Source organism: Drosophila subpulchrella, chromosome 3R (assembly GCF_014743375.2).
Source record: "Drosophila subpulchrella strain 33 F10 #4 breed RU33 chromosome 3R, RU_Dsub_v1.1 Primary Assembly, whole genome shotgun sequence".
Taxonomy (NCBI): Eukaryota; Metazoa; Arthropoda; class Insecta; order Diptera; family Drosophilidae; genus Drosophila; species Drosophila subpulchrella.
Window position 1 is genome coordinate 17,429,276 of NC_050609.1, and position 25,728 is coordinate 17,455,003.

Below are 25,728 nucleotides of genomic sequence, written 5' to 3' on the forward strand. Positions count from 1 at the left end.
CGGAATTGGTAGTGTCAAGTGCCAAATAGGTCAGTTTTAGGCCCAATAAAAGGGAATTTCAAAAGATCAGTTAGATAATAATGTAGCCTATACCCAGAAAAATATTGATCCATTCATTTGGATTTTATAGTGAATTATTCTAAATTTAAAAAAAAAAGTCGGAAGCAATATATTTTTGGTTTTATAAAAATCACATCCTCTAATAAATATAACCAAGACAACAAAAAGTTATTTTTAATTTAAAACAAATACTTTATAAAACATGTTTTATAATTTTGAACATAGTTTAATTATGATCCCCAATTACATTAATAAGCGCACGCGAAGTACGAGCAATACTAAGACATTGCTAATTTTTGGAAGTATGTGATCTAAACTTAAATATTACATTTTTTGGATTTTACGTTATTGGGGTAAAATTTAGTTCATTCCAAAAGAAGTGTTAAACAAGTTATAAGATGATGGGGAAATGTCCATCCACCATATATGATGTTTTTCCATTGTCTGATCTGAATTGAAGTATATATATTACTGACCATCTCCGGCGCCCTTGTTGGCGGCCCTTCGATTCAATTTGGCCGAAGGTCGAGCTGTGGCCGCTCCACTTAGATATTTCAGCCCACAACCATCATCCTCGCTGCAGGTCGAGATGTCCGAGGAGAACTGGAAGTCATCCACCTCGGTGTAGGTCTCATCCATGCTATCGATGGGGGTTTCCACCTCTGTGTCGTCATCCTTTTTGTCACCCTGACAGCCTGCAATGTTGCGGGAACTCTTGGCCCCCGGCTCACAAAGTCCCCCGCTGGAGATTTTCTTAGGTATCAAGATGTCCTCCAGATTGGGCAGTTGCCCATCAGCACCCATCTGTTCCTTCATTTGCACCTGATTGCAATAGCGCTGAATGTGATCGAGTACCTCGCGAACGCCCACTTCAGAGGATTTTCCAACTAAACTATGGTCCGAAGAGGATTTTCGGGCTGCAATGCCCTGCTGTTGAGCCTTTGAGGTACTATGATAGGCCCCCGAATTCTTTAGAGCTTCGTTAATCTCCTTTTTATGGTTATTAGTCGCCCTGCTCTGACCCTTGTGACCTTTTACACCCTGGTGCTTGAGATTCTGGGATGGTTTGTATCCCAGATGTTTGCTCGCTGAGGCAGCAGCCACTAGGTTCGCCTTTGAGAGATTCATCATCTCGGGAGTTGGGGGCTTGCCCGTCATCATCGATTGATGCTGGTAGAACATCTTATCGTACTCGGACTTCATGCACAAGTAGCGAAAGTGCCGGGAGTTCTCTTCGCCGTAGTAAATCACCTCTGGGGTAGGAATAAAATGATTATATAATAATAGTAACTGGGATACCATGTGGTAACCTACTACTGGTGACCTGTTCCTGCAGTTTGTCCAAATTCTCGTTGGTCTGCTTCAACTCGCCCGAGAACCTGTCGATTTTGTGGCTCAGATCCCGAAAGTTCTTGCCCAGAGCATCCGAAATGGTGTTCTGAAGGAAGAACAAATAATAATAATAATAAATAATATCCATGGGAAAATACAAATATATTACTAGATATTAGTCTTTTTACTATGTATTGCAATAATAATGGGTGCTTATAATTTAATATTTGGTATCTCCCTTAGTTCATACGGTTAACTAGAATTTGGATAGGCATATTGAAATAATATAGTATTTTTTATAGGATTTAAATGAACATTTTAAGGAACCTATAGATAAGTATACTAGGTATGGGTTCAGAACTCACTCCTACGGCAGTTTGGACGGTCTGGCGAATCAGCTCGAAGAACTCCTCGGGATCGTCCTCCTTCTCGTCATCGTCATCGGCGGTACTCACGTGCACCTTGCTCGCCGGGATCGGCTGTCGCCCACGCGAGTGCTTCTGATGGGGATGTGGATGCGGATGCGGATGTGGATGAGGATGTGGATGGGGATGTTGGCGTAGCTGTTGCTGCTGTTGATGCTGCTGCTTGATATGACTGTGATTGGACATCTGCTGCTGGTGGAGCTGATGCTGCGGCGGATGCTGCATCACTCCGGACTGCATCTGCAATTGCATCTGGTGGGCATGGGAATGCTGATTGTGCCTCCGCATAACCCCCAGATTTCCCAGCTGCTGCTGCTGCTGGGGCACCATTAGTTCCTTGTCGGAGAACTCGGCGTTATCGTCCATGGGATAGTTGCCCCTCTGGGTATTGCCCTTTCCATGGTGCTGCACACGATAGCCCTCCTTCGATTTGGCCATGTTATAGCCACCAATGTTGGCCTTACCCTCGCCGGGGCCAAAATGCGGAATCTTGTTCATCGGCTGCTGGCGGGCACTGGCCTTGTTGGCCATATTGTTTCGCCTCGAGGACATGGCATTATAGGGCGACGGCTGGGCGTGACCGGGAATCATCTGCGACGGCGATGTCTGCGTCATCGCACTGGGGGCATTCCGCAAATTAGCCGCCGTCAGGGGCAAGTTCGTGGTAATATAGTAATCGTTTTCGGTGACAAAACTGCGCTGCGTGCGGGCATCGGTTTGCCGGGAGCTAATCGTACCTCCTGCCCCACCTGGAGCTCTCATTGTGGTTGTTTTGGTCATACCTGCATGGGATATCGCCACTGATTTCACAGGATGCACAGTGTCCATCTTAGATCCGTATACCTCCTCGATTCCCTTGCGACGACTGGGGCGCACCATTCTCATCGAAAGGCTAGTGTTTTTGGCTTTACTTACAGCAAACTTTTATCAATTTTAGCCCTGGTTTTCAGCGGCTTTCGGTTCTACCAATTAACGCAAATGCACAATAATGTAAAACTGTACTCGAAATATTTTACATTTATATGTGTTGTTCCGGTGTCTTAGCTAAAACGAATGGGAATGTATGGACAAGTGTTAAAAGTAAATAGAGAAGGCTACTTTGGCAGCCAGATATCTAGAAATGTGAACACAAAATTCCACTTATAAGAAAAGGCCTAAACAAATTAAGAACTTAGGAAATTATAAAGATATTCTTTGGAAAAATATTATATATGTGTTTTACACCTTAAAAATAAAAATAATAAAATAATAATAATAATATAATTATAAGAAAAGTTGTATAAGGTCAATAAAAATATAAGAACTTTAATATCATGTTTTTTTGTGATCCTGGGTTATTGAAAAATTATACAGCCATTTGTCAACTTCCGAAAAAATTTAAATTTGTTAAGACTTCATCTTTAGTTTTAAAAACTTTGCAAATATGCATGAATTTTTGTACTTTCGAACACAGCTGTGTTCACCTATTTTCTTTATAAACTGAAAATTTTTATTGCCCTTAATAAAGTTCTCTTGTTTTCCGCATTTGTCAAAGTAACCAAAACACTCTAAATTATGGGTGTTTTTTAAAAATCACTCCATCACATTTGCTATACTTTCCCATTCAACCAGATTGATAGATTTCTGAGCAAAAATCGCATTTATATTGGTTACTCACCCCGACTTCCCACCGAATTTATTTTCACACCTCGAACACTAAGCAGCAAACACCTCCTCATTATTCTGGCCGCAGGTGGTGAGGGAATTTTCCCGTAAATTTGTTTACCTTTTGCCGCTCAACTAACCGCAAATGGCAACGACACAGGGCGAAGGTTCAATGTTTGCCCGCTTTGCCGGAAATATTTGTTCGCCTCGACGCCAAATCAAATGCTAATGAGATGCATCCGATTGTGGGCGTGGATGCTGTCTCAGAAGTGGTTCATCGCTCAAGAAATTATTACAAATATTTATTCGATTATTTACCTTTGATCCGCCTCGGGCTGAGCTCTGTGTAGCCAAGGCGAATGAGTCGCAGGATGAATCCTTAAGCAGGCGATGGCAACTAGCTTTAAGGCCATGTCTGGACGGCTGAAAATAGACCGCTTAGCCTCAGGTTACAGACACTTAAGACTCGAAGGGATGCGAATGCGAATGCGAAAAAAGGGCGCTCAATGGAAGTGCCGAAGGACCCTTGAAAATTGGGTCATCTGTCCGTGGGGATTGCGCCTTGAAACGGAAAACCCAAGACGACTCCTTTTTCTCATATCCTCATTATGCAAATTGCGCATACGACGCGTGTGCTGCGGGCCACTGCAGGAGGCCCCCACTTTCTCCTTCTCCTTTCTTCCAAATCATTTTGTTGACAATCTGTTGCATGCGAGTGTTATTAGAGCAGAGATGATATCTGTGGGAATACACCCTTTTGGTTTCCCCTGCAGCTCACTTAATGTCCTGGTCATAAATACAAACGAACCATGAAAGACCGTCGACGATGACTATAATTTAAGATCCTGGCCTGCATTTGAATTGCAACCTTGGAAAACCCATTCCCTGCATGTGTTGCGCATAAATATTGCAACATTCGAGGAGACGACAAAGGTCACAGAGGCTATATTTGTGGAAAATTCGCAGTAAAGCTACCGTTAAGCCTTTGCCGTTGCTCGAATTGTCATGGCAATACAAGATATAATCGCCATTATAAGTGATACCAGTATAACTCCCTTGATTGGCTGCTCTTCGATGTTCGGTGGAGTGTTTCCCCAGATTAGCTGCAAAATGCCAGCTAAATGAGAAGCAAAACAAAACGTGAGCCATTCCAAATTAATATTAGTCATTAGCATTATGCGGAACGATAAATTCTGATGGGCCACGGCATTAGACCAGCTTAAGGCGGAGACATTTCCCAGAAATTTATCACCCAAGAAAGTGGCCCCGCGGCCCAAATAAATCATCCAAATTGTGACCGCAGATTTTTAAGCATTCGGTGAGCCACATGAAATAAGAAATGTTTTTACAGGCATTTCTTTATTTTTAATTGCAGGCCGGCCAATTAAAAGGCAAGTGAGCGTTGCAGTATTTTACAAACGCATAAATTTGTCGGCTGTCAGCAGGATTTTGAAGACTTTCCGGACACTTTTCCGACTGCCCACCCAAAATACGTCACTTGCACAATTTTAGTTTTCTATTTTTGGCTTGATGGCAGAGGAATTTCGTGATTTGCTTAGAACTGAGCGGTTCCTTTGTTGATATTTAATGGCTTAAATCAAAATGGCACAATAACTAATGAGCAACAGCACGAATTTCCTACAAAATGTCTATGATCAAGAAGATAAAATTAGACAAAGAAAATTAAATCACTTGTTTTTAACGACATGCAATAAAAAACCATGACCTATTCAATTCACAGCTTAAAAAAATTGGCAAAAATAGAATTTATCCAAGAACTTCCGCTATTCTAATAATTTATTAGGAGGACTCTGATTTCTCTGAATTAAATACTTTTTTTCCTTTTAAGAGCATTAAAGAGTCAACCATATGTTTTCTCCTCATCGTATGGATATTTTTATAATGAAAAATACATATATTAATACGGCCGACGAGTGAATAATTTTACGCCTATTTATTTGCTTAATTTAAGAGCTATTTATTGCTGTTTATTTATTTTAAAGTATCTCCGCTGACAGACGAACATGACGAGCGAGAATTTCCGCCCGTTCTCACTCTTTCTGGGCCGTGTGCTTTATGACAAAATGTTCACAATAAATAAATGGTACAACGAAATAAATTGCCTCTACAGATATGATACAAATAAATTTGCTTATTTATGCGATGCTGCCAAAGTTTCGAACAAATTTCGCGATTCGATACGATTCGAATCGAGTCTCTCACTTGCCTTCTCATAAATGCAGCTGCTGTCGCTTTGTTCTGTTTTGTTCTCGGCTTTTTAATAAAAAATTACTTCTCGACTCGACTTTGATTGTTGATGATTGTTTTCTGAATTTTGATGGCTTTTTGTCACGAATCCAGAACGGAGCATTTCTTTATGTTGCCCATTATTTATACGCACTGAAGATCAGTGAGGTACGTGTTGTTTTTTAAAAACGTTTTTTGCTCATCACAGAAAACTGAATGAAATGAAAATACAATTTCCTGGTATTTGGGTCAGCAGAACTGTTTTTGCCTGCCTTCAGTTGAATCAATTAAAGTCATAAACATGGTGATGTAATTTTAAAGGAAGTGCATTGCTTTTATGAGGTAGGCCTTGTGATATGTTTTTATCATATGTCTCAAAGCATACAAATTTAAATAGAAAATTAATTATTTAAACTCATTAGTTCTTAAATAAGTTAAAATTATCTTTGTTATTTTAAGAACAATGTAAAATGTAAAAAAATTGATAAAGTATTTAAGATATTACATTTCTTCTAAACAGTTAATAAGCTTACCTTTTATTGCAGTTATCAATAGGTGATAAGAAAGCTCGTGCCTTGCCTAATGTTGCTCAACAACAAGCTGGCAGCAACATGTTGCTGCTACACCCTCTACACTGCTTTATATTAGCCCCTTGAATCCGGCTAGTGAACAATAATTAATTGGTCAACTGGCCATAAATATTAACTCAACACTCGAGGCACTCCGACTGCGTATATCCGTGTGGTTTGGTCAAGTGCAGCAGCAACATGGCCAGCAATATCTGCTGCATGTTGCTGGTGCTTCCGACCAGAAACGAGTTCGGCAACATAAACAAAAAACAGCTGTTCCGATTTGTTCAGTTGTCGGCTTCTTTAGCCGGCTAACTTAAATGTGGGGTGAAATCAGGCAGGTCACTTGTCGTGTGCCTTCGTGTTGCCGTTGTCGGCACACCAGCAACACCACCAGCGGCAGCAGCAGCAGCAACACCAGCAGCAGCAACATCAGAAGCAGCAGCAGCAGCCCAAACAGGAAAATCCGCACGACGATGCCACACACAGAAATTCAGTTCAATGCGAAACTTTGTTTGAACCAGACGCGAAATTTCTCAGCGCTGCGGGGCCAAAAATCTCGTTGTTAGGTGCGTGAAAAGTGTCAACAAATAAGGGAGTCTAGTGAACAATAAAATATTATTTACCAATAAAATTAAAAAAATATATTAACATACAAAAATAAATTAACAATTAACTTGGCATATAAATCAAGCCATCGCGTGTGCATCTTCGTGTTAAACTTGTAAGACAAGATAACCTGACCAAGCGAACAGCCCAGTGAAATCGCTGGCCAATTGACAGCGGCGCTTGTTCAACACATTTTTCAACACCAAACTCAATTCCCATTTGAATTTGAATTTGAAATCGAATCCAAAGTGTAATTTCAATTTCCATCTCGAGTGGACAATATTCAATTGGAATTGCAATTGCAATTCATGCCACGGCAAGTGAATTGAGTGAGTATCGCGCCGCGATTGCGCAATTACAATTACTAAGCGCCATGCCTTGGACTCCATGGCTCCCTCTTAGCTTAAGTATCTGTATCTACTCAATTTCAATTCCAACTTACTATATGCATTCGTTCGCATTTAGTTGACAGTGATTAATCTTAACATTTGAATGCGAAATCATGCTAAGCTCGCCAATTAATTTGTTCGCCTGGATTTCCATTCTGCGACGGCGATGGCGACTGCGACTCAATTATGCATGTAACACCAGGACTGCAATTGGTTTTTAGCAAAATCGTACATTTTATCCAACAAAATGCAAGCAAATCGATTGCTAATTGATTGAAAGAGTGGTCGGAATTTCATTAGGATTTAATAGCCACCCTGTCATCACAATTAACACTTAATTTGACGTAATTGTACTTGTAATATTTATTACTTAAACGTTTTATTCAATTTCATTAGGTGAAAAAATATGCCATTAAGAATTTCATTAGGGATTAATTTAAAATGTATGTTGTTCAAAGCCACTAAGTGTCAAAGTGTTAGTTATGCCTAATGAAAAAAACTGTCTAACTTTTGGTTGAATTAAATATTTATTTTATTTACATAGACACAAAAAACGTTTGGCCTCTTGGGAAATAATTTTGTTTTTACATGACATTTTTTTTAACGAGTTGAAGGAATTCCGTTTAGAGCCAAAGCTGACATGAAATTTATTTTATTCACATTGCCTAATGAGAAAATATGAATTACTAAACCGGATTTTTGTATGATATTTAAAAGAAGTTGCTTAGATAAATATTGCAAATGACTAGGAAACTAAAAAACGATTTGTATTACTATATCTTTTCATTTACCAATTTCCTGTTTAAACTATTTTATTTCAAGTCTTTCATGGATAAATTTCTGATAGTTTTTGATGTTTTTGTCTTGGCCATTAGACTCAAAGTATTTTAGGAATTTCAAAGGAAAATTGCTTAAGATACTTGAAAGGGGTTTTCATTTAGATGTTTACATTCAACCTGAGCTACGCTTTGTTGATCTTGTTGTTATAGTTTTGACTACATAGAGAGTTTATTAAATTTGATTAAAATATGCTACTTGGCACATGAAGGTTCTCACTTAAATTAAATACAGAAAATGTCAAGAAACGCAGCAGAAGCAAACAAACTTACAGAAATGTAATTAGAAAAGGGAAACAGCAAAGGGTGGCAAGATAAAACCCTCTATTAATTCACCAACATTATTTTGGGCACATTAATATAGCTTTAAATGGGTGAGCAATTTTGCCAGCTACATTTTGACCCATTTAAATTACCGAGCATGTCCGCAAGCTGTGCAAATAAATGTACTTCAACCTGAAAAGACCTCAACTACAGCTGAGTTATCAAGTGTAAGCCAGACTGATGTGCATGAATAAACCAAGGCGAAGTCTCTTCAACTTGGCAGAAAATTAAATTTACCTCGGCAAATGTATAGTTTGACAATTTGTTTCCCAAGTGGCGGTTACACTAGCCAACAAGAATGGGGCGCAACCACGATGGCCACTTGGCTCTGAAACGCGGCTTCAATGGTGTTTGCCAATTAACAGCGAAATTGAGGCAAGATAAAGTTGAACAAGTGCACTTGTTGGCGAGGAAAAACTTAAGTTTTGTTTTTCCCAGCAAGTGCGGAAGTTGCCAAAATAGCACAAAGGGCATATACATTCTGTGGCAAATGGAAAACTTTTCAGGCCACAAAAGAAAGGGAAACCATTGCCACAAAGTCGGTTATGAGCAGTCAGATTGTGAGGACAACTCCGTTCCCGATTCCCGACTCGAAATCAATCTCCTTCTCCACCCACAACCACAAGTCATGTATCTTTGCGGGGATATATGGGATATACTGGATATATATGTGGGTCAGCGGTGTTGATTGTGATTGATCTGCGTTTAATGCCATTTTGTTGTTAGACGGAAGCGTAAAAATGGTCAGCTAGGAGCGATGATGTGGCACAAATCTCTGCCAGAGGGTCTGAAGTTTTCTGGATTGGAATCGAGGTTGGGGACGGGGATGCGGTCAGTCATCCGAGCTACACATGCTCGACATATTTATGAAGTTGTTGACTTGGCCGTGGCCAGCGTTGACATGCAATCCGGGCAGCATATGCGGGGTCTCCTCTTACACAATTTTACGAGCTTATAAGTTTGGACTCAGGACCCAGGACACGGACTAATCATGTCCTTGTGTGTCGTTAATAGGCCCGGAAAGTCCGCATAAATAACACTGCACTTGGAACAAATTTGGATTTTTGCTATAACATGAAAAATATCAATATATAGAAAATAGTTCAATTAGATCCAAAGAAAACATATACTTTAATAGATAAATATAATGCTCTTAAAATAAATAATTTTATTGTTTCCGATAAACATTTTTAGATCCATAACATTTATTTTAGTAATTTCAAGTTTGATAATAACATTATTTAAATTTAAATCATTGTAGTACTCATCTAAAATATGAAAATCTTTTTTAAGAATTAGCAAATATTTTTTCTGTGTAACAGTGTGATAGTTAAGGCTTGAAACTCTCCTGTCTTCGGCAACTCCTTGGAAGATATTGTGTGAATTGAACCAGAAATCCCTTTCAGCTCCCAAACGACCGTATTCACTTGCATCCCAACCCATTCACGTCAAAAGCATTAGGCAAAAGTGAGAGAAGGAAGATCCCAGCTCAAGACAGCTAGCCCAGATGTATGCAATGGAAGCGCCAGCCATATCACGTATGAGCGCTATTTGCCCAGTCCAGTCCTCAAACTCAACACCCAACACCCGACACCATCCCATTTCATCCCCAAGATACATATTTGCACAGAGATACGTGCGTGTAAAATTGCAAATGGCATTTGTAGCTTTGGTTTGTTTCAATTTCCAGCCACTGACATTTTTGATGCATTGATTATGATATTCTCGGTTTTATATTTGTACTTTGGCAGCTGCTTGTGCATACTTCATAAATCAAAATGTAGAAGCGAAGGGTGGTTTTTTATTGGTCTATAAAATTAAGTTATAGGTGCTTTAGAAACCTATCTTGAAAACCTGGAGAGCTATTAAAGTCAAAAGTACCCCACATAAGTTTTTTGGAAAATCTAGACACCTACCAAACAGTAGACCCAAAAAAGGGACCATTCTTTACTTTCTTATCGAGGAAGAAAATCCCCCAATTTATTTGTATACATTTATCACTGAACTCCAGACTAATCGCAACTTTACGTGTATCGAAGACATTATAGAGGACCCAAAAAAAAAGTTGAAACTTCACCATTGATTTGTTGACTTTTTGGGGTTCTTTGCACTCCACAAATTTTACATGCCGCTGGTTCGAAATAAAAAAGGGAGGGTCTTCGACATGGGATGGGTCTCCAATAACAGGAAGTTGTCTATTATTCGGCCACGTTACTTGGCAAAATTCGCACACACATCGATGATTGCTGCAAAGATATGCCGACAGACTGTCTATCAGTTTTCCCCGACTTTTCCATTTCCACTTCCCCATTTTCCCCACGAAAGTATTTTCGTATGCTGCACTGCCTGCCGGAAACTTCCGCCCAAAGTTTATCATCTCCTGCTGAATGTGCCGCTGATTTGTTGCCACTCTAATGTGCCTAATTGAATCTTTTACATTCTGTTTCGTTGTTCTGCTCACCCGAAAGCAAATAAATGTAGCTAATTTGTTTATTCAAGTTAAATCGTTTGGGAAATTGGGTCACAATGCCAGTGCCTGGAACCAAAGTTCGTTAGGTGGAATGATTAACATTCTTTTAAATGTATCTAAGGGTTTTTTTGTGAAAATTCAGCACAAAAAGGCAATGTTCTCTCTACAAGTTTAAAACAAAATGCCCAACAAAAAATATGTGCTTGTTAATTGCTAATTGCTTTGTAACAATAGCCAACATTTAAATACAAATTGCGACAGCCTTTTTGCTTGTTAGGACTCGCTGCATGGCAATCAAAAATATATTTAGGTCCTAATCCGAATTTAATAAAATATTCCAGAAAATAATTTGAACAATTCACATTCAATTTGTTTTGGCTGCCATTATTTGTCAACTTAATGTGCCTACGCTTTGACTCTAGGGAGATTTCAATTTAAGCTGGAAAGAAAAAAAAAAGAAAAAAAGATCTGATTTATTGCGGAAAATTCCCCAGCAATAAAAGGACAAAAAACAAATGTCTTAAAACAGGGAGGCTGTGTGAAAAAGTTTCCAAAACACAATGAAGACCACCGCAAATGTGGGGCTGCTGTGCCAGCTGTCAATGATTTGTTTCAACAGAATTCGCCTGCCGAGTGTCTCGTTAAACGCACATAAATATTGTGATTACCTATAATGTGCTGACTGCCAGTCTGTCTGTCAGTCCCTCGGTCTATGAGTCCATATCCCTGCAAGGACGACTGTCTGAGCTGTCTGCCGCAGGACCTGTGCCCCCATTTACCCACCTTTCTGCTGTGCCAGCCACATTTTTAATGATGTGTCGGCGCTCCGCCTTTCGACGTCAGCTGAAAAGGCTTTAACATAACAATTCACTTTTAATTCAAGCACTCAGCGGGCTTAATTATCCAAGTGGCTGGGGGCCAATAATCGTTGCTGACATTTTAACGCCGATTTCATTCGTTTTATTGGCCATGCAATTATGCATAAATCGCTGCGCCTGACACCTCAATAATTTTTAACTGTTACTGCCTCGCCATTTATTATCTCGATGTCTTTTCAAGCAGACGTAGGTTTACTTATTTAAATCATATAAAATATATATACTTCGTTTTTTAATCGGAACAAAAAGCTCATGGCAGAAATTTCGTTAAAGTGTGCATCTGAATGGTATTAATGTTATGCAGATTTCGAATCAATACTTCTTTAAAGCGGGAATAATTATTTATTATAAATATTAAAAAAAACACATATAATAACAATAATATAAACATATATTAGTGTTGTGGTCCTTGTGTATTTAATCACAAGTTTAATTACTCAAAGTTCATTACTCAAATTAAAGAGATAAAATTTATTCCCAGTGGAATGCCAATATATTAACATATATTATCCTCTATTTTCTTGAGAAAATATGTATTTAATTAGTAACTTGTTACACTTAATAATACTAATTAAATACCTATTAAGCGTTTCAGTGCTAGCATAAGAACTCAATAAAACTTGTAAGCAAAGGATAGCCAGACAAAGAATTAGTTGACTGCAGACATATTCCTTATCTTAATCCGGGGACATTTTTCAAGTTCAGTTCTCTTTCTTACTCGACCCGCAGGAACCAGGACCTCATGTCGCAGCCAAAATGTCACATAAATCTCAGATAGGCCAGGTTCGAATTTATCAAGCCCCCTTATCGGTGCCACCAGCTGTCTAATTAGGCTTTCACTAGGACACACAAAAAAAAACAGAAAAGGGGGGTGATGAGCGATAAGGCGGACACATGTAAGCAGGTTGAATTCTGGCAGCAGGTTCAATTCGGCCCACTGGCAATAACAAAAACTGACACCAAAATGGCCCAAATACAATACCAACAGCTGGCCAAAAAGATGATGTTACTCGCACTTTGTTTTCTGATGTTTTTCGATGCGTGGGTGTACCAAACAAAAATTGAAATCCACCCCACGCAACGTGCCAAAAATAGCAAACAATAGATAAAGCGCCAGAAGCAATGTGTTTTCGTGGTAATTTTTGCAAAAATTAATTCGCAGATTGAATGTCATACGTAAATGGTTCCTGCCAACTCTGCGCAAATCGAAATTTGTTTGAATTTTCCATAGAAACTTTAGCTGAACATCCACATTTAATTTATGGTCTTATTCACACGAACAGAGTTTCGATATTTCTGATACTCTCTGTGTGACAAAATTGAAATAGTAAACTTTTCTGCAACTTATTTAAATGCAAAAACTTTTCCTGGGTAAAATGCGAAGTGCTTCCAAGGGGTGAAAGCCCTTGAAGAGCTTGTGCAGCTGACTGAATCAATCCCCGACGCTAATCGATGGGAAAGATTGACAACAGAGTGACTTATGAATTATGAGTAAAAGGATCCCAGGATTCCAGGATCCGCAGGAAGTGAGATTGAAACTTCACTCAAAGTTGGCCCTTAGTTATACATACTTTCGCAGTATTCACAGTAACAAACAAAACTTTCCTTAAAACTCCCCAGCTTTATGTATACATTCCACATCCGGAAATGTAGTCTATACGCCAGCTTGGCTCAATTTGTTTTATGGTTTTTTTTTTATTCTCTAGATTGTCTTCTTTATGCAATTCAAATATTGATCCATAAATAGTCACAAACTACGTGATCTATTTTGGTGACGATTTTGGCGTCAAATGCGCAACACATTTTATGTTTATGTGCTCATGAAAGATGAACTTTGATGAGTTTGTTTGTTTACCAAAGATGTTGGATTACACAGGAAAAATCTAAAGAGCTTAGTCTTGGAAATAAAAATATATGTAAAGGTTTTTTTGCAGCATATTTATGGACCAAAGCTATAGGTCTACATTTTAAATGAATTTCAAAAATAGTATAAAAATGTATCATCTTGTTAGGATCTTGAAAAGATTATAAGTTTGTTCAATCACATTTAAAATATTAAAAGGGACATTGCTAAAAATAAAACAATATTCAAGCCGTAATTATCGGTAGCTACACATTTATTTTATTTTTAGCAATGCCCTGAAAATGTTTTTGATTTATTGAGAAGGCATTGTAATATCACACAATATAATACCACTGCTGTAGGTATATTTTCCTTAATAATTAATGAAGTTTTATAAACCCCCCTTCTTAAATTAAAAGCATGCCACATCTTGTGCAGATCTTAGAACTTAACTTTTTTGAGAGGTGCTTAGAACAAACATTGCAAAAGTCATGCACGTTTGTCGCCCAATTGTATTTACATCTGGTTGATTGTGTGTGCGGACAAAGTGCTGCAATCAAAGGTGAGACACCTGGCCTCCAGTGCAGAGTGCCAGGTGAAGGGGCAGCAGGATGGGGCAAGAACTGAGGACCTGAGCCCACATGAAAGGAGTAAGTAGTAAGCATTTGCAGTCGTCGGCGCGTACGTGCCAGGCATTAGAAGCACCGATTCCCTGGATTTTCGAGACCAAGAAGTCGTCGCAATTATGCGGCTTTCGGGGATGGAGAGGTCCTCCTGGCTCCACTCACCTGACACCACCAGGTGCTGGCTCTAATGAGAGCAGCCCAGGACCTCACTTCTTTTGCCGGTGATTGCCGAAATGCCGAAAATAGCATTTGCAGCACATCTTGCCGAATCATTGCGAATCTTGCCGATTGGCGATTGGCGGCGCTTTGCGGGGCCGCGTTTATTGATTTTATTCAGGCAGAAGGGAATCGAGACAAATTATTTTACACTCGAGCGATTTGTGATATGTCTGCGACCCGCCCTGCCCTTCTGCCTCTCTAACGCCTACCGCCAACCGCCGAATCATCGCTCCGCCTACCAGTGATTGACAGCATTTCCAGAAATCCCCAACGAAAACAAAACATGCACTGAGAGAAAAAAGGCAGTATAAATAAAGAACATAACAACAACAACATATGACATCTTTCCGAAGTAAAATACTTATTTTGTTTAGAAGTACAATATCTACTAAAGTTTCACAATTTATCTAGTAACTTTAAATTCGCTTTTAAAATATGTAGATATATCTTTTTGAGTACCAAAGAACTTAAGATATTTTTTTATTGTTTCTAAATATTTTTTAGGAAAGTTACGCATTTTAAAAATATAAATGTAAAATACAGTACTTAATTTCTATATTTCCGTATCCCTAACATACGTACTTAGCAATCAAATATTTTCATTCATAATTCCTCGCTTTCCTAGTTGTCATGGGGGTATATTTATTTCTGCTCAGAGAAAATTGAGTGGATTGTTAATTGAAATCTTGTTTTTGATCCACATAAATTTTAAGAATTCACCTTAACATAATTGTTCACTAGATTTTCCAAGAAATTGAATAGAATCAAATAAAATCTTATTGTAGAGAAAACACCGATAGAATGGTATATAGATGATAAACAAAGTTTTTCCCTGTGCTCTCTAAAAAAGAAGACGCGATGAGTTGTCTTTAAGTTTTGGCGCCTTCTGATTTCCAAGTTCATTGGTTCTGTCAAATTAAAATGCGTGCTTTGTGCCGCACACCCAGGGGCGCTCCTTCGATAATTACAGGGGGCCCAAATGTCTGCAATGCCCGGTGGCCCACGTGTGGCGGCTGATTGAAATCGACGTGGTAGGTGTCAATCTTTCTGCTTTCTGGCCAAAAGAGAGTCTTGGCCCGCCCGTTGACTTGTCTGCCGTTGACTTATTTGCTCATCTGGGCCCGTGCCCACTTTGATTTCCCATTGCCAAATTAAATTTTCAATTTGCGTCGGAGACGTTTTGGCTGCAAGTTGTATTATTTTATTATTTGTGCCGGGAATACACACTCGTAATTGATTTCCATAGCCTCTGAGTTTTTGACTTTTGGACTTCTGGACACTTCCTGGCCGCAGCATTTGTTGCAATATTCGGTTTTAAATTAAATAAACGCCCGTGACTTTAATTGCGACAGTTTTCCATGCAAATGAAGGTTCGTTGACCAGGACAAAAAAATGAGGTCGTTGGAGGGGAAACCCGCTGACAGCAGCTTCAGTAAGTATTTTGATTAATTAACGAGCGACGGCCTTTGGGGGCGATAGGCATTGGGGCTCCTAACTCAGGACACCATGACACGCGCTTTTCTCCGAACATTCACAGGACTTTATCTTCAGTGGAGCTGCTTAGTTGGCTCTTTTTTCCCACCAGGAAGGTCCTTTTTCCCACGAATCGCCGGATTGGGCGTGATCCCTGATGGGCAAACTATAAACTTGAATTTGCATTTTTTCCTGCCAGCTATATTTGTTATGGAATTTGCCAAGACGCCTTCAATACAAATTATTTGTGGGCGGAGGTCTTAAAAGTATTTTTATATCTGTAGATAATCTGCCCAAATAAGCTTATAGCGGTCATAAAAACTCAGTTTGAAAATTTGAGGTTCCTTTTTCTTTCTTTGGAATTTGTTTATTTTACTCGTAGATAATCTCACGAATGGCGTTTCTTCTGTGGGCATAATAACTCTGTTTTAAATTTTAAATTTATTTTTCTTTCTTAGCTTTTTGAACTTTAGTAATCAATTTTAAAATAACTTTGAGCCTATCCACCCACAGTTGTTTTGGTAATGACACTTTGCAATTAGTTTATATTAGATTAATCTAATAAAGTTCTTTGGCCTGTTTATAACTTAATTTAAAAAAATTTTCTAAAAAGTACTACAAATTTTGTGGAATATATATATCATTAATTTTGTTTCTGCAATGACTAAATTTGGTGTTTCAAAAGTTCAAAGAGGTCCGATAGCATTGTTTCTTAGGTTATCAAGATCTGTCGTATTTACTCATTGACTAAGAGCAAAAATGATTAAGGAGTTAAATAAAAATTTCTCATAAATACTAAGACTGATTCATATTAATAGACCATAGCTGGTTTATAACCCAGACTCGGCATCTCTGCCATCGTTTTCGAATTCGCCTGGGAGTTGCGGTTGTGGCGTTTTCTATTTTCTGCATTTGCGTCTAATTAAGTCAAGTTCAAAATTCTACTTAGCACAGAACGCGTTGCTCTCACAGTAGTTAGCGATGTATGTGCCCTGCATAATTTATACATATAGCCCACTCCTGATGTCTACTATATATACTATATATACGTTTGATGATGGAGAGACCCCGGGGCGCTGTGGTTAAGCGTTCGTGGCATTTGGCTTTCATTAGCCAACTAGTAGAACCCATCAGCTAAGTGATTTAACTGTTGAATATTTGCGAATGCCGAATGCTTTGAGGTTAGCCCTTAGTCCCTTGGCATCTTCTTGAGGGCCCGAACTAAATGGATATTTATTATTTCACCCCGCAAAACAATTACTTGCAGTGCATACCTGGAATACGCATAAATAATAATAATTTCCCAGCAGAACTCGGGGCTTTCCTCCTTTATTTCTCCCCTTCTCGGTTAATTAACACCCTCCAGCCACTTTGGCGATTACTTTTGCGCAGGTATCAGCAGTTTTCCGGGGGCAAAGGCATAATTTATTTATAATTGACTTAATAGACCTGGGCATTCCTTCACCCGACATTCGAATTAATTACTTTCACCGACTTATGACACCTTTTCGAGCTGGTCAGAATAATAAAACCAAAAGAAAGGGTAAAAAGCAACAATAGATATCAATTTTCAGGGCCTTGTCATTTGGGTTTTGTTGCCAAATATCAATCAAATGGCTAAGTGTGTTCGCACATTCGGGAAACTTGACAGACAGGCAGACGGATGGATAGATAGACGGGGTTATAAGTATTTATAAAATATTGTACAAACTCATAATAAATGGGTATTGTTTTGCAACTCGATGCTTGGGCTCTTCTGCTTAAATACAGAAGGCAGCCAAAATGGCAACGGCAAATGGCTCAGCTGCCCACGCCAGGTGTCAAGGCAACACGTCGTATACGCAATTCCTTTGGCCTGAGCTTTTCTTTTGTCTGATTGGCTGGCGAAAACAAACAAACGCATGTCTATGGCTTTAGACTTCTGCTTCAGTCTTGGCTTAGCACGCGCCCTTCAAATTCTGCCCCCCATTTCATTCATAATAATGTCTGGGCTGGCTATCCGATAAGAAAGTCAAACTTTAAACTTTAAACATATCATGGACCTCGGCAGCTTAATCTCGTGTGGCAAATGTTTTGACGCAATTTTGCCCCAAACACATTTTCCATTTACATACACTTGTCTAACTTTTGGCTAAGAAATATATAAAAATAAGAAAAAAGGTTTATGGGGCAGGTCTGGAGCAGCTGACATTCCCTCACCGAAGTCGAAAGTCTGGCGGCGTCTTCATTGTTTCGCAAACTGTTTTACAGGTGCTACAAATTTGAATATAAATACACAAGCAGCCAGCGAGCATGCTGTGTGCAATAATAAAATAAAATGCCATTCAATGGCGTCATGGCACTGTGGTGATATTTTTCGGTCCTTAAAGCCAAGGAAAATTAAATTAAATCTTGACTAATTTAATTAGAGAAGTCAACATAAAAGAGGAATAAATGGTTGTACCTTGTAGGCCTAGAAAATTAATATTGTCTTTTCAGAATACATATATGTTTGTATTTTAAATATTATTTCATATAAATTATATGGGTAAAACTGGGAATAAATAAAGTTTTTATTAATTTTTCCAACTTAAATAACCACGTATGTATATCTTATACAGCATCGAATGTAAATATTATTAAATATTATATCATAGCTTTTTGGAAATATACAACAAATTGGAAAAATACAACATTTTATACACCTTATAATGTAAATATTTTAATATTTGTATCTTTGCCAAATTAAAGAATATGAAAAATAATAATAAGTACATTTTAGTTATAATAAAAAAGTTACAAAACTTCAGAAAACTAGTTATGTTTTCATTGTACAAATTCAATATAGTAACCTTTCCAGAAAGTCTAAACCCTTTAACCGTTTAATTTGGTATTTACCAAGAACTTTGGCCCCATGGGCCACAGTGCCTGGCAGCCACGTTGAAAAGACGAGTCGGCATTTTTGGCCAACGGGGACCATTCCGAGGGGCCGCAAAAGTTGTAGACACACACTCACCGTGGCCACTTTCCCATTTCCTCGCTGGCTGCAACTTTTCAATTTGCTCGCCCCGACTATTTACAATTTGGGGGAAAACAAAACAAAACGAGGCGAGACACGGGTGGAAAATATTTCGAGCCCTAATATCCAGTTTCGGCTACCATTTCGAATTTGCCTGTGTCTCGTAGACAGTTTTCCAGCACGACGTGCGACTATGTCTGTCATTTAGATTTGAATTTAGTGGCTACTTAAGAGACTGGGGCGTCTTAAGTGGATTTTCATCGTCTGAACGTTGAGATCCGACAATGGTTTTCAAATTGTCAATTAGTCTGCGCTCGGAGCAATCAAAGTATCGAATGAGAACAGAGTGCAAGCACAATGAAAATAATATCCAACCCAACATATATTCTTGTTCCCCAACTCAATCCCTCTGACAATTATCCTTTGGACACGCGTCACGCTCCATAAAATTGAAATGAAATACTAAACTCGGGTCGTTATGACGCTGATTGCCATGAACTGCAAGTGCATACGGGGAATTGCAACGTCCGAGCCATAAACATAAGGCGGAAAAATGGAAAAAATGGCCAAGATGGCCAGCAGGGGGACAAAGAAGAAGTGACCTAATAAAGTTTGTGCCGTTTGTCGCTGCCATATTTTTCGCTGTGAAATCAATTTTTCATTTTGAGCCAGCATGACGACGCCACTTTCCCCGATTTTCCCCGAAACCAGGACAATATATGCTCGCAATTGTCATAGAGGACATTGGAAAGTGACTCCGGAGCAGACAGTGTAATGGTTTATATAATGCCCAAACGCCCAAAACTGCACAACAACATAACATAAATATGCTGCAAGTGGCTCGAAAAGAACAAAAGCCAGATGCTTTCGACTTTTATGACTCATACGCAACGTTGCACAGAGTTCGCCGAAAAACAAAGTGCATCAGCACAAAAGACAAAAGAAAGTCGGTCCTTTGCCAAGTTGGCAACTGAGATTTGCCAGACGCAGATAGCACTCAACTGAAAGATCCGAATCTGAATGCGAAACTCGAGCTGCGACCTTAAAGGCTTAATTCCAAGTCCCTTAATCCTAAACACCCTGCTATATTGAGATAAATTATATTTGTTTGAGATTAAACAGAAATATTTTGTTTGTCATTTCGTTGAAAGTACTTATGTTCCTTAAAGTGAGAGTTTACCATTTAATCACATGGTATCTTTTAAGAAAGTTAATACCCAACCATACTTCCTATAAATTTGTTGAAAGTTTATATATATATAGGTATACGAAAAATGTTTGTGTATTTTAAAGAACCACCATTTCAATAGTGAGACATATTTATATATTTTGAAAGGTGTTATGTAGAAAACCCTTCCCTTTTTTACATATCTGTACATGTATAATATTGTTTTAATGTCTGGTACTGTATAAGGTGTTATGTTAAACAATTATTTGCTTTTCCCATATTTCTTAATGTTTAAATTTAGTTTTTTTAGCGACTGAATGTGTATGTGTGGTGTTCCTCTTCAGTCATCAGATCACAGGGCTTCCATCCCAATTAGTCTTCTAGCTTCTGGTTCTCCATGGCTTTCTCCAGACTGGAAACGTCATCGCTTTTCTCGAAGTCATACTCCAAAAATCCGTAGATTCCCTCCTTCATCTGACGCTCGATATCGGCGTACTCCAGTTCTATCAAAGCCACCGGCTGGAAGGGATTGATCCTCCGGCGGGATCCGTCGATGATGGAGTCCACCTCATCGAAGCGACGCAACAGGTGCATCAGCTTGCCGCGAGTGGCCTCAAACTTGGACTTCACTGGGTCTGTCCGGGGATTCGAAGGGGATTTGGGTTCCGAGGCTTTTGGCCGGAAGGCGGGCTTACGCTTGTAGTGGCGCAATATAAGGGCAGGTCCATTGCGATTAAGTTGGCTCAGCCACATCCAGGGGTGGTCCTTCTTCCACGGGGGCAGCGACATCTTTACTATCCAGTTGAGAAATTGTTCCGACTCCAAACGCTCGACTTTTCCTTTGACAACTGCCGTCAGGCAATAAATAATGTGGCCCTTGTAGGTAGAAATACCACTTTCTTTTTTATAAAAGCCCACTTGGATCAATCTAAAATTTATGAACTACAGTATGACTGTATAAAGTACGGAGTAGACCTCTTAAACTGGTCACCTTTCTCAGAACCCCTCAATTCAACTTCATTGTTGATCAACTCAATGTCGCTATATCGCAATCCTCTTGAACGCTTCTCTGCTTTTCACAATCAAATTGAATGCAGCTCGACGGCTTTAGCGCCAAATTCTGACAAAAGATGCCAATGGCAGTATTTTAAGTCGATTCGAGCGCCAAAAAAGTGTTGGCTCAACTGACAGCTTACTCAAAATATGTCAATCAAATTCAGCTTTCGCTCTCGCCTTTCACATCCTCTTGCCAAGGCCAACGCAAATATAAAGCATCCGATTTGGGACTATAGAGTGAGGTATTCTACCGACTAGACACTTTTCTGGCTATTTTGCATGCAAATTAAATGCGCATTATCAGCAGCCTTTAAACTTAAATACCAAGACCAACTTATGCAAAGCTCAAATGGGTTGATTCGCCGGTCGAAAATACTTCAAAGCTCCTTTAGCCATTTACATATGTAAATATTAAACATAAGAGACTGAGCTTATGGGATTTTTCACTGGCCATCGTCGGGTTTTTAGAGTGATTACTTCTTTTAACTGTTCTGTGATGCTACTTGCGTAAGTTTGATTGGTAACAGATAAGGATAATATCAAACAAATATTTTGGCATTTAAAAGTCAAATTTTTAATATTATATATATTATTATATATATGATTAAAATATACCATTATTATAATATACCAAAGGTAAAGTTAAAACATTCTTTAACTGATATTCTAGAACTTAATATTAAACACATTGTTTGGCTTTTAAATAGCACAAAGTTTTTTTTTTATAAAACTGATCCTATCGGTTTCGAAATTACAACGCCCTCTGATGCTGATGGTAAATTTATAAAGGCCAAAACGGCGACATGTGGTGTCACTCATCTTCCTCCCCCTCCACAAACCTCTCGGAAACCCCTGGAAAATGGCCACTATCCCGCTGAGCAGCTGCTCTCGACCAAATTGAATGTGTCAGGTGATCAGATGAGTAGAGTGGCGACCCAGACGGGTGTTTTTAATATAAATCATTGGCCAAATAGTTGCGTGCTCGCATTAGTGGGCCAAATACCTGGCTGCCACGAGCAAAAGTTTTTCGCATTTTAAAGGAGAATTTATTTGCGAATTTCGGGCACGTCGTTCGGCGTTCTACGTTCGAGGGCCTCCCGCAAAGTTGCGGCTAATCAATTTAAAGTTGCACCCAAGGAGCAAGGAACATGGACAGATGGATCCCAGATCCCAGACGCAGGCACATATGCATGCATAAATTTCCGAGAGGAGAGGCCAAAGTTCAGGAGTTCCTTTGTTTTCCACGGGCAAACGTGACACTGCCATTTGGGCTTTAAATGTCTATTGTTGGCTGCTAATTGTTCGGATTCCTGTCCAGAGGGTCAAATCGCATGCTAGCTTTTACTATACAATTAGGAACACGTTCTCGGGGTTCACTTGACACGAGCTTGGTGTCAGAAATTATTCCAAACCAATGAACGCAGCTAAGTCACTCAGATAGAAAGGGTTTACTGCGACGTTGATTAAATATTAATAATAAATTGTAATTTTATTAAAATTAATTTTATTTCAAAACACGACTGTTTTTACCTAAATCTTAAAGGGAATTGGGTAATTTGCATTTCATAAATATTGTACCTATTTAATTAGTCTGGAACTTTTTAAGTTCTGACATTTTGTATACCAAAGCCAAGGATATCTTAAATCTGACACAGGCCTTATAATCCTATTGTAGCACTTTTTTAAAATTATTTAATAAAGATAAAGTATACAACCACAGGACGGACTAGTTGCATTTTAAATTAAGGCTATTACAACCCCTTTTAATAGTGTGCTTTATCCAACAAGAGCTTTATTCAACTAGGAAGCGGCAATAAATGTTGGGCTAATTGCGCACAGTATCATTTCGCTGGTGTTATCCTATAAGCCATAACTAATTTCTAAGGAATCAGGATACCTGCCGTATGTACACACTTTACCCTACCCCAATGCCAAGTCACCCCCGGCGTATGCGCGATATTAATAACAGGCCAACAATCCCGCACCTGCTGTTTGGCTGAAATTTACACACAAAAGCCATGTTAAGTGAGGCAAATATTTCTGCATTTTGCTGGCGAAAGTGCTTAAAGCATTTATTACGCAGCTTTTCCTTTCGGATTTATGGGTTTTTAAGGCCTTCGGGGGGAGGTCAGGCCATATATTTTAAGATATATTTACGCACTTTTAAGCACTCTTTTAATTCTTGCTGTTAATTTTAACTTATTTTCAGGCGATGCCAGACTGAGGCGCAATCATGCTACACTTAAGGCTATTCGATAGCTCGTTCTACTACGGGCTGGAGTCCTCAGGGGTGGGGTCCACCTCCTCCTCCTCCTCCGGTTATGTGTCCCCCTTCTCCGCCACCACGGAAAGGGCGTTCAATGGCAGCCAGGAGGGGGCTGGGGGCGTGGCCATGCCCGACACGGCGGCAGTTAATCTGACATATATCACACCTGCGATATCACACGTGATTCTGGCGCCAACAGCGATACCCACAATGGGCCAGGTCCAGACGACAGTGGCGCCATGTCACGACTTCGACTTGGAAACGGGCGGCAACTCCACATGCGGCGACCCCGGCGAAGTAGACAATTTAAATTCGTTCTACTTTTATGAGGTGGGTGAGATGATATTCGCCAGCGCACACAAACTAATTTATTTATTTGAAATCGAAGACCCAGCTGTAGCGCCAGCAAAATTTTGAATTTTAACATTTGAACAGTACTACAATAAATGGCAAATTGCAATACATTTTTCATGCCGCAAAATGTGATTTAAGAATCTGAATTCCAACCACGTTTGGGGGAAGAGATATTAGGGGTTTCCTTTTAAATTCGAATAAAAATTATTTACTTAGTGGAGGTGTTTTTATGGCTGTTGAATATTAATGCAATTTTTATTCAAAGTAGTAATCTTTAGAATTTGTAATAGACATTTTTTGGAAGCTGTTAAATGTCTGTACTCAACTCATAACTTAAACATTTTTGTGTTGTAATAAATACTACATTATTTTTAAGAAACACATTTACATTTTCACACTTCAAGCTATATTACTTCCTATAATATCGAGAATAAACAATATCAATTCAATTTATTTTTATGAGGTGGGTGCGAAAAATAGAAAGAATATTGGCCACTTATCCATTGTATTTGTTGGGTTTGAAAGGCGCAGGTGTATGCTTTGATTTTCACTTTAGTCGAGTCACTGCAAAAAATGTTTTAAAATATTTTATTTACTTAGTCCAAAATGTTTGAAAATACTCATTAAATAGTAAGGAAATTAAATATTAAAACTTCACATTTAAGGTACATTTTGTGATTATAGAAAATGGTATTCCCCTATAAAAATACCTACTTTCTTGCCCAGAAGCTGCAGCAGGATTTTTTTGTATCTCCTTACCGAAATCAAACAAAGGATAACTGCGAGGAAAGGTTCACAAAGTCACAGCTGGCGAGGCTGCTTGTTGCTTGACGCTAGCATTTTCAATTTCCAACAGTTTCCCTTTTCTCAATGGAAAAGCAACGAACTGGGCAAACTTCATTTCGAGCTGACAAACCAGCCAAGTCGCAGCAGAGAAAAACAATAAAACGCCGAATGTCATTTGGCAGCTGGAAATTAGGAAAATCCAAGAAGGGGCGAGCGTTTTTATGCCTGGCCGAATGGATTGCATTAAATATGCAAATGGGGGGATGGGCCCAGAACACTCTTTATCAATGAGGGGCAATCAATCAGAGGGCCCGGCAGATCGTGACAACAACTTCGATTAAACTAAACTTCCGTTCGCCTTTCCCTGCCATAAAAATGAACGCCATGAATGTAATGAAATTTCCTTGGCCTGGTATATACAGCGAACCCCATCGCATAAATCACACCATTGTTGAAACGGAAGTAGCCCTCGACCGAGCCAATTTCCAGACAGCCAAGCTTAAACGCGCCAATCACTCAAAAGCAGTGTGCGTGCGTATGTGCGTGCCGAAAATTCGGGCTTATTTAAATGAGACCTCTTCTGCAGGACCTCGGAAAAACGGAGACTTTAGGATCCGCCGCACCATATGGCATCTCGGTTGACAAAAAGCGATGCCAAGGGGTTTTATCTCGCCACGCGCGGAAAGGGAAAACCAAATGTAACAATAACCTCGCGGCGGCAGCTAAGACTTATTGATTTGTTGTTTGCATAGTTGGATCTGGCAATAAAAAATATTATATTCATATTTTGGTACCCAGGCGCAAGGCATTATTTACACAGCTCAACTTGATGGCGGAATACATTCAATTTGAATAAATATAGTTATAAATTGGTTCGCTTATAAAGCTCATGATCTATCATAAGTTGACTTTAATATATGATATGATTTCTTTACTAGTGTTCAATATAGTTTTAAAAGGTCTATAAATAAATTGCTTAAATACAAAATAGTTATTTATTAAAACCCTTTTCTAAATAATAAACACTAGACAATTCCTTACCAAAACACAATTGCAAAATAATATTTATTTTCGACTATATTTTGTTACACCCCTATTAACAAGCCTTTGACAACTGGCAGCAATGAAAAATAAATAAAAATATTTTACATGGGTC

At 39.0% G+C, this 25,728-nt stretch overlaps 3 protein-coding genes across 3 annotated transcripts in view; 1 reads left to right on the forward strand and 2 right to left on the reverse strand.

Annotated features, from left to right (window-relative positions):
• Positions 1–231: 231 nt before the first annotated feature.
• On the reverse strand, positions 232–2,880 carry LOC119555973 (lateral signaling target protein 2 homolog). Its single transcript, XM_037867704.1, has 3 exons — positions 1,758–2,880; positions 1,375–1,498; positions 232–1,313 (listed from the first exon to the last, which is right to left on the reverse strand). Exons 1-3 carry the CDS (start codon positions 2,700–2,702, stop codon positions 529–531), a joined length of 1,854 nt encoding a protein of 617 aa, XP_037723632.1. The 5' UTR covers positions 2,703–2,880; the 3' UTR covers positions 232–528.
• Positions 2,881–6,966: 4,086 nt separating this feature from the next.
• The window catches only part of LOC119553322 (cardioacceleratory peptide receptor), a 38,083-nt gene continuing 19,321 nt past the window's right edge, over positions 6,967–25,728 (forward strand). The window contains exons 1-2 of the mRNA XM_037863655.1: positions 6,967–7,215; positions 23,376–23,762. Coding sequence (XP_037719583.1) covers positions 23,400–23,762 — 363 coding nt within the window. The 5' untranslated portion in view covers positions 6,967–7,215; positions 23,376–23,399. The remainder of the gene's footprint in view (positions 7,216–23,375; positions 23,763–25,728) is intronic.
• Positions 20,483–20,899, reverse strand: LOC119554019. Its single transcript, XM_037864738.1, has one exon. The coding sequence runs from the start codon at positions 20,897–20,899 to the stop codon at positions 20,483–20,485; it is 417 nt and encodes a 138-aa protein (XP_037720666.1).